At 45.2% G+C, this 9,842-nt stretch overlaps 1 protein-coding gene across 1 annotated transcript in view; it reads left to right on the top strand.

Moving 5' to 3' along the window:
* The first annotated feature begins 745 nt into the window (after window positions 1–745).
* Window positions 746–9,842, top strand: part of LOC103550649 (homeobox protein Hox-D11-like) — a 28,716-nt gene continuing 19,619 nt past the window's right edge. The window contains exon 1 of the mRNA XM_070577521.1: window positions 746–1,387. Coding sequence (XP_070433622.1) covers window positions 865–1,387 — 523 coding nt within the window. The 5' untranslated portion in view covers window positions 746–864. The remainder of the gene's footprint in view (window positions 1,388–9,842) is intronic.

Below are 9,842 nucleotides of genomic sequence, written 5' to 3'. Positions count from 1 at the left end.
GCCGCCGCTCCCAAGCCGCCGCGCCAGCGGGGGGCGGAGGAAGGCGGACATGGACCGAGGAAGGATGCTGAGCTTACTCGCGATCCGGCGGGGGAACGTTTCCACTCCCCCAGCCTACTCAGCCGGGCACCTTTCTGCCAGCCCGGCTCCGGGGCGCATAGAGAGGCTCTCCCTTTCCCCATTTGATCCTTCGGCCTTTTCGACTCCCCTTTTCTCTTCCAAAAGGGGTCACACCGATGACCTGAAGGAGTTTGTTCAGCCAGGATCTGTCGGGCAGGTGTGTTAGTGTGTCCACACCCTGAGAGAGAACGAATGGCATCTTCAAGTCCCCCATCTCGGGTGCTCTTCCTCACTCTTCCCGGCCCGCCCCTCCGGGATCCGGCTGCGCGAGAAAGGGGCTCGGAAGACCCCTGCCGCCGGGCGCCCACAAGAGGGGAGCCGTGCCGCCCCAACAAGGGGCGCCGTGGGTGGGTGCTACAGAGAAGTTTGGATCAATTCCGAAAAACAGAGAGACACAGAGATAAAAGAGCAAGAACGGGGGGGAAAAAAGAGAGGCAAAAGAACAGAACTCACTCAGGCATGGGCGTTGGGGGCGGCAGTGGCTGTCGAGCGCGGGCCGGAGACCAGGCACGGCTCCCCGGGCGGGCGCGCCGGCGTCGGACTTCCGAGGCGGCGGCTTCTGCTCTTGTGCCGCCGCCGCCGCCGCCGGAGCTGCGGCTGCCGCGGAAGTTAATTGCAACTTGACTTCAAGTTGTCTTCTTTCCCCATCCGAAGTGGGCGTTTAAAGGGGAGAGCGAGGCGAGGAGCGAGCGAGCGAGCGAGCGCGCGGGGCCGAGGGAAGGAAGAGAAGGGGGGAGGGAGGAGATGTTACCGGGGGGAGGGGGAGGGGGCGGCGGCGGGGGCGGGAGGGGGAAGGGGCCGGCGGGAGCTGCTCTCCGCTCGGCGGCCGCCGCGCCCGCAGTCTGGAGGCGCACCGGAGCGGCCGGGGCGCCCCCCGCGGGAGCCCGCAGCCACCGGGGCGCGCATCCAGCCGCGGCTCCTCGGCCGGGCACGCTGCGCCCGGGGGCTCGGCGGACCCCGCGCCGCCGCCGCTTCGGAGCTTGTGCGGCGCGGGCTGGCCGGCGGGGCGGCGAGGGCCCAACCCGCCTCCCCAGCGCCCGCCCTGGCTTCTCCCCCTGGCGGTGGAGCCTCGGCGGCCGCCGGCACCAGCAGGCGCGCTGGAGCCCGAGCCGAGCCGAGCCCGAGCCGCCGCCGCCGCCGCGCGCCGCTCCCAGGCTCCCTCCCAGCGCGCCGGCCGGGGTGTGGGGGGCGGCGGGCCGAGGGGCGATGGCGGGTGGGGGGCGCGCCCTGGGGCTGGCGCCGAAGACCGGACCCTCCTCTGCCAGGGGTAAGTGTGGGCGCTGGGAGTGCGCCCGGGGGTGCGCGGCGCGGTGCTCGCCGCTCGCCAACCCTGCCCCCTCACCTCGCCGGGGCCCCCACCGCGCGCACCCCTCCTCTTGCTGCCTGCGGCTTCCTCTTGTTGTTGGTTGTTTGGCTGAGCTTTTCTTTGGGGGGGGGGCGGTGAAGGGGTGATTGTAGTCTATGTGCCAGCGGAGGAGGAAGTCAGGTGAGAAGCCCCGACGCAGCCCCCCCCCCCCAGCCTGCGTGGGGTGCATCGCTCCCCACTAGGGGCATGTGGGCCAGTTTTTTTCTCTTGTCATGTTCAGTCGAGATGATCTTTCCTAGAGGGCCTTCTTCCCTTACTGCCTGCTCTGTCCGTCTCCCTTCACCCCACCCTCGCCCCTCTCAGCACCCCATCCGGGAGCGCTGCCTCCCAGCGTAGTGGAATGAGGAAGACGGGGCCCTCTGGCAGACCCTCACGTCGCCCCCTGCCCATGTGTTTAATATTTATCTTCCCATCAGCAGCTGTACTTGTTTTCAGTCCACTGGAAAAAAGACGCCTAAGCTGAGGTCCAATTTCTCCAAAAAGCTGGAAGCAGAGGGAGAGAGATGAGGATTTAATGATAAGGGACTCGCGGAGGAGAAGGGGCCCGGGAACCTTCCCGAAAGGGAACTGAAACTCAAAAAACCTCTGCAAGATCAGAGTGATTGGAGGTTCAGCACCCCAGGCTCAGGAGAAGCTGGACCAAGATCAACTTTGCCCCTGTCCTCCTGCCATTCTTCCCCCAGCTCTAAGGACGGTAACAGGTCTTTTGTTAGGTGTTGTGTCCTCTTTGGGAAATTTGCATTGAGTATGACAACAGAAAATGAATACTGTTTACTCGAAGTTTAGGGGATTGCAGAAAGAAAAAAACATAGTCTTTACTTTTTTTCTTCGTGTGTGTGTGTGTAGAGTTGTTAGGTTCATGGCATGAACTGCAAAACGTCAGTTTGCAACAATAAGGACCGTAGAGCCGCCTGGGTATATTTTTAGAAGCTTCACTTTCTTGAGTTCCTTTCACACAAGGCTTGCTCTCTCATTAAGTCCCCATAAAGAATTGTATTTAGAGAGAAGGAAACTATAGAAGCAGGAGGGAGATTGCTAAGATCTCCATCCCGCCAGCACAGAGCACTGTTTGCAGTGAAGTTCCTGGAAAGTGACTGTGGGCTGAGAATTCAGTTTTTCCTAAAAGCTCTGTTAGGTCCTCTTCTATCAGATGTCTATGAATAAAGCACAGCACGCTGGGAAAATCCTGATATCCGTGCAGTCTTATTTTATCTTTTACACAGTGGCTGATTCTACTTTCCTGGTAACAAACACATCAACAGTGCTGTATTTTTGTGTGGTTTTTCTAAATAAAGGAGAGGAGCGCAGTGTATTCACACTGCTTTCTGACATGCCAGTTCTTTTCTATCAATGGGTATTGAATTTGCTGGAATTTATCCGTCTTTTTCAGTTGTTTGTCATTTATGTAGAGACAACACTCCCAAAGACATAACAATATGAAAAGTTTATGAATTAGTGTCTTTAGAGTACCAGCCCTCATTTTTAAGATGCAAGTGCCCACCTCATCTCCTGGTTTTGTAAAGCAAAGCAAAAATTTGTAAATGATTGCAATGGGCACACGAAATAAAACACAAGTGTTTCTTCCTAGAATACTTTCTGCCTCCACACGATCGAGGAGACACCAAATCCTGCTGCCTTAATTTACCAAAATGCTGAATTGCCTAACCGGTACTCATCTCTCCATCTGGGAATGGCATCAGGTTTGGAAAGGAAGGAATAAATTCTCAGTCTTTAATTACTACTGCTTATTAGCAATTTCTTGTAGCAGGCAACTGATTCTCAATTCTGGAAGCCTGAAATGAAGCTTAACAAAATTGAAATACAGAAAAAGGATTGGTTTTCTTCTCCCTTACACACTGCTACCTACTCATGCCACTCCCCCACGTTACCAACTAAGCCCCCAGAATTTAAGGTGTGATGTGTTCCCTTGCATTAAACCAACGGAACCTTTTACCCCAACCTTTTGAGTTTGCTTTACTTCCCCCCAAATATCTTGTACAGAGAACTCATAGGCTCTATTATAATACAGAATTATGTAATGATGGGTGCAGGACATTAAGTAACATATCTTGATAAACTCTTATGTAAACCTTGCCCCCTGGCACATAGTAGGAATACATTAAATACTTACTGAATTAAGATGTTAATGAAATATTGTAATTGGCCACAGATTCAATAGTACAGGGCTAAGGTTTCTTTCAGAAGAAAAAGACGTTTTGCTGCAAAGTTATTAGGGTAATATGTTTGTGCTAGATTTTTTTAACAAGTCCAAATCTAACTTAAATGGAGGACAAGTAAACCTGAAACATATCACATGGGCACTAATAATAGCTAACGTTAAAAGCTGATTATTTTCCTAGGAGAATAGACAATAAAATATTGCCTACTTAATAGCATGAGAAAGATATAGAGGAGGGGTTAAACAGCATTGGCCTTCAAGGAATTTATTTTCTGGAAAAATGACATCAAAATGTGAAAAGATAACTCAATGGATCAGTAAGTGGTTTGAGTCAAAGGAATACTTGAGGAAATAGATTTTTTTTTTCTTTTTTAGACCAGATGAAATAGACATCCTGAAGCTGAAGGTTGGAAGAGTATGTTTAAGATAATTTGTCCAGTCAAACCTTTAGGGGCCATCAACGCAAACATCTTCGGTGAAGAGGAACTCACCACTTACCTCCCTAAAGGCAGGGATTTTACCTACAAAATACTTACACAGAGTAGAGTTCAGTGTATATTGTGTGAGTGAATGAGTACTCTCCTAAGTAGTTCATTCCATCTTTGTACACTTTATTGCGTTTTTTCTTAAACTGCACAGAATTGGTCTTTCTGAAACTTTCAACCACTACTCTTAGTTCTGCCATTTGCAGCAAAACAGGAGAAATCTGTTGTATTAGTCAGAATAGACTGTGTTATGCCAGAGTACCAAACAATTCTGATTTTTAGTGACCTATCATGGCAAAAGTTGTTTTCTCGGTCATGCTATGAGTGCATTGTAGGTCAGCTGGTCTGTCCCATGTCTCCTCATTCACGATCCCAGGCTGACAGAATAGTTACCATCTTGAATGTTTTATGTTGCTATGGCAAAAATAAGGATCACTCTGGGGATCTCATATTGGCATTTAAATGCTGTGGGCAGAAGTGATACACGTCATTTGGGCTCACAAATAATTGGCCAGTATTAGTTGCCTGGCTCCATGGAATCATCACAATGAGGCCAGAGAGTGCAGCCTACCTTGTGCCCAAAAGTAGAGAGCTATGGTGCATAACTCTAAGAGCTACATGCTCCTAGTGACCCTTGTCTACATGATAGCCTCCAGCTAAATGATCTCTTCCTGCCACTTTGTGCCCCAAATATTCCATTCTTTAGGGTAAACACTGCAGGAGAGGCCACCAGCTTATAGGGAGATACGTTGTGACTTCTTTCACCACCTACTCTCTCTCTCTCAGTGCAGCACCACAGTACCCCCTTCCCTTGCAAAGTGTGGCACCCTATCAATTTTAAGTCACTCTTTATTATAGACATTTTATTTTCTAAGACTTGATTTCCTGGACAGGGTACAATGAACAGGAACTTTTAAGAAGCGTTATCTCTGAAGATGTCATGATCATTATCAAAATTTGAAATTTGGTTTGAGTAGTTCCTTCCCTTATTTTAAACATCAAAATCCTGTAACACAAATAAAAAATTCTCTTGGCAGTATTCATTCATCCATCTTTTTGCTCATTCAATAAATATTCATTGTGTACCTACTCGATGCTAGGCACTCTATTAAGGACTGGGGATATGGAGACGGTTAACAGTTCTCCTCTTCAAGAAACACATTTTATGATGGTGCAGACAGAAGTCATTGCAATGCTAATAGAGGCACAAAGTGCTATGGAAACACTTGGGAAGAAGGGAATAATTCTGGCAGGATTTAAGAGAGTTCCATAGAGGAATTGAACTAAGTTTTGATGAAAGTGAGAATCTTCCAGGCAGAAAAGGAAGATAGAAGGAGGATATTTCAAGCAGAGAGACCAGCATGGTAAAGGCACTAAGAAACATGAAGCTTGTTGTTTAGGGAACTATGGGGAATTCAGTGTGTCTGGGACATGGGGTCTTTGCAAAGGATGAAACCAAAGAGCTCCAAATTGTGAAGGACCTTGCCGACTTGCTCCAGAGCTTAGACATTATCCCATCCATCAGGCATTGCAAACTCTTATGTCTGCCTTGAATATAAGTGAGAAAAGCAGACCAAATTGAGACCATGCGCAGTGGTGGGGTGACAATCTGGAGAATATATTTTCTGTCTAAATGGGATAGTCGATGCCAATGATGCCAAATGTCAGATCTTCCCATTTTTAAAGAGAAGCTGCAAATTCAGTTTATATGAAAAATAAAAATATTAGATATTGAGAACTTCTCCGTATTTTAAAGTACATCTGTGTGGGAGGTAAAAAATGTCTAGAGGTCAAAATCAGGTTAAGGACCACCAGTCAATGTCTCCTACATGAGACATTAGGAGTCTCATGTATGAGATAGGGTGTCAGTAAAGGTTGTAAGGATGGGCGTAACACCAACAAATCTCTTTAGAAGGATCACTCTGGTGGCAAAATGGACAGGAAAAGTCTGGAGTCTGGGAGGCTATAGATAGTCTGTAACCATTTGAGGGATGATGCCAAGCCCTTTCTAAAACTGCCCATTTTATAGGACACAACTTTCCATTATGTAGAAGGCACCTGATAAATATTTGCAAAGCTAATGAAAAACAGAAAAGAAAGCTAAAGTTTTAGGAGAGCACATTTTTCAAGTGCTCCTTATGCCATATGCCTCTTTCGCTAGACTGTTTATTTTTCAAGAGTACAATCATCTTTTTTTTGGGGGGGGGACTATTCATATATGTTTAATTAACATCTGAATATTTTATGTAAGCATAGCTAGAAAATTTAGTAATAGAATCTGTTTTAAAAATGGACTTTAGAAGGCCCAGCCCAGTGGCATAGCAGTTAAGTTTAAAAGCTCTGCTTCAGTGGCCTGGGGTTCTCGGGTTCCGATCCTGCCATGGACCTATGCACCGCTTATCAAGCCATGCTGTGGCAAGCATGGCATCCTGGTGGGCTCTGGGGGCATCCCAGTGAGAGGAGGATCCTCTCCGGAGACTGAGACATTGGTGGGGGCCATCAAGGTGCGTCCCCCAGGCTGCTAGCCCAGGGGTCCACCACCTAGAGTACAATGATCTTCTGTTGATCACATATAATATTTCTGTATCTGTCTATGATAAATATTATTGGTTTTTAAAAATGCATAAATCATTCAATGCAGGACACAAAGATCAGCACAGCCTCAGAATATCTATTGTCTAGGACTAAGCTTACTGATCCTACCTCATTATAAAGGAATGCTGGCTAACCAAATGGGTCTTGTACCAGGGCCTAAAACCCTGTACTCTCACTCTGGAAAACTATGCTAGACCCATTTGTATAGTTTTTGTATGTTTCTAGTGAAGACCAAACTCTTTATTACTACTCATCAGAGTATATTATAGGTCAGTCTATCCCATAGCTGTGTGCCTGTGTCTTGATGATGTTTAATTTTTCAATTTTTTAACAAATTGAGTCTGCTAAAGATTTATTCTTCCCAGCTCCTCTCTTGCTTTGAAACCATACTTTCCTGCCACTCCACAGTCTGCAATCTGCAAGAACACCTGACACTCTCCCATAAACTCCAATAAAATGTTAGAAACACTAGGTATCCTTTCATAAAGTGTGCCGACTGGTTTCTCTTTGGTTATGTTCCCACGGACACATCCATATTCTTAATGCCACTCAATTCACTAGACAATCAAGTCTTTAAATTCTTAACAACTTGGCTCTGCAAATTCTAATTTTTTTATTCAACTTTCTTGAGGTATAATTTATACACAATAAAATTCAGCTATTTTATGTGTTCCGTGAGTTTTGAATACAAAGGAGCAGCATGAGCAAATTATAATATTTTAAGTGAACTTCACAGTAAATTAATACATATAGACAAAGCAGCCTTATGTGTCCAACTGCCTGAATTCTACTCTTGGTTCAGCTACTTACTACCTGTATGACCTTGAGCAAGTCTCTTAGTTTTCTGCCTCAACTTCCTCATCCATATGATGGGGATAATTATTGTACCCACTTCCTGGAGTTAATAAATGCACAGTTAGTACTCAATAAAGACTAACAATTGTTTCTTTTGTTAATGTTATTGTTGTCATTATTATCCTATTAGAAAACAAATCCTGGAATCTAAACAAGAATAGAAAATGACTGGAATGTCAGTGGGGTAGAAGCAAGTACCTCTGGGTGACTTGCTAGTGTACCAGGCGCACACAAAGCCAGAGAAGAAGTATGGCCTCTATTTCTGGAATATTTATTTTTTCCTTAAAGATTTTGGAAGAATTTATTTTCTATTAAAACAGTCACCCATACAGTGAAATCACATGCCACATTTTGCATGAATTTTTAACAAAAAACAACAGTCTTCAAAGACCTTTTGGCTACCTGACACTTTGAGGGGAAGGGTGGGTACTGCATTCACTTCCTTCTGCTGCTTTCTCTCCTCTTTGCTTTGATGAAAATGTTTGCAAATTCCAGACCGTACACTAGTAATGTTTACCTTAACGTTATTAAAGCACCTCCTATTTTTATATGCTATCAATGTTGCCCAAATGTAGAATCTTTGCCATTAGTAAATGTTCACATTTTAGACCAAGAATGTTTTGGAATATGGAAGAAAATTATTAAAGCATGACCTTGGGGAAATCAAGTCATCAGGAAGAAGAGAGTGAAACTGAATTCTAGTTCTGATTCTGTCACTAACCAGCTAGTTTGTTTATATCCACCAGGGCAGGGATCTTTGTTCTTTTCACTCATGATTCCCACATTTCTAGAATAAATATGATCTTGGGAAAGACACCTAGTCTTTATTAGTCTCAGTTTCCTCAGCCATAAAATAAGAGGGTTGGATCAGTAGATCTCAAACTTTAGTGTGTATAGGAATTAAATGGAATGCCTATTAAAAATGCAGATTCCTTCTCTATGTCCATAAATTCAGATTTGGTAGACACAAGCTGGGATCTAGCAATCCACATGGATTTGGGAAATTTGGGTTGAAAGGGGCAGAAATTCAACTCAAAAATGAGCCATTTGTTTTTGGTTTTGTTTCACTTCTTCTCCTCCTCCCCCAACACTCACACGCAAAAACTGGAAAATACAGTGTAATGATTGCTTTATGCATAGTTAGATCTAGCTGCTTAAATAATGTCACCAACTATCTCTTGGTTCTCCTTTCTTCTGTGTTAACTTCTGTTTTAACTTCACTCTCTGTCTGGTTTTCTCTTTACTATAGTAAGCTAGTCCCTCTGGGCCTCTATTCTCCTGACATAGAAACCCCAACACAAAGAGTGTTCCTCTTTCTCAAAGTTTCTAGCAGAAGAACTACACCTGACTGTGACTGGATCACATTGTTTCATGTACCCATGCCTGCACTCATCACCCTGCTCAGGGGCTATGGTTCTTTAACCCACATTTGGGTTAAATGCACCAAGTGAATTTGGGAGTGCAGCTACCCTACCCAAATCATGTAGGCTGGGGGTGGGGGAGATGTGGTTCTCCAAGATAAATTGGGGGTAATTTTTCCAGAAATAGGGAAAATGGATGTTTATTAGCCAAAACTATAGATTTTTATCCACTACTGTACATTTTTATAGAAATATTTCGATGAGAATGAGCCAATTGGTATATTACAAAATGACAACCAGTGTGCCAAGGTACAGAGGCCTTCAGCCTTCAAGGTGACCCAGGAGGGCCTCGAAAGGGCCTAGGATGGTCAGTGTCCCTGAGCCAGTTGTGTTATCCATTTACCCCAGTGTTTTCGGCAAATATTAAGCATTTACTATGTGTGCCATGAAGATGATTTATGTGCAGATTATCTATGAATTGTACATTGGGGATCAATGGATTTTGAGAATCATTCACACTTTGAGGTCACCTCAAACATACTTTAGGATCCTTATGAGATAACTTGGAAGGTGGTTTATGCAAATGAAAGGACAGCAAAAACTCCGATTGTAATAAAAAGAAATGGGACTAACAAACAAACACAACCATCAGTTGAAACCTGCTTTGACTTGGTTATCAGTTTGGTTTTAATTTAATATTCTTGAGCAAATGTAGTCTGTTCTCTCTAATGGATACAGTCCCAGCCTGTATCTCAGCATCCCTGGCTCCTTTTAATGTTTGGAGCACATTATACAGGCAATGGAAAGGGGTAAGCTGGCAACAGCATGGAACAGAAAACTGAGTTGACTGTTAGTCATCAGATTTGTTTTAGGTGCATTAC

Source organism: Equus przewalskii, chromosome 15, assembly GCF_037783145.1.
Source record: "Equus przewalskii isolate Varuska chromosome 15, EquPr2, whole genome shotgun sequence".
NCBI lineage: Eukaryota > Metazoa > Chordata > Mammalia > Perissodactyla > Equidae > Equus > Equus przewalskii.
This window is presented reverse-complemented; position numbering and strand designations above follow the sequence as displayed.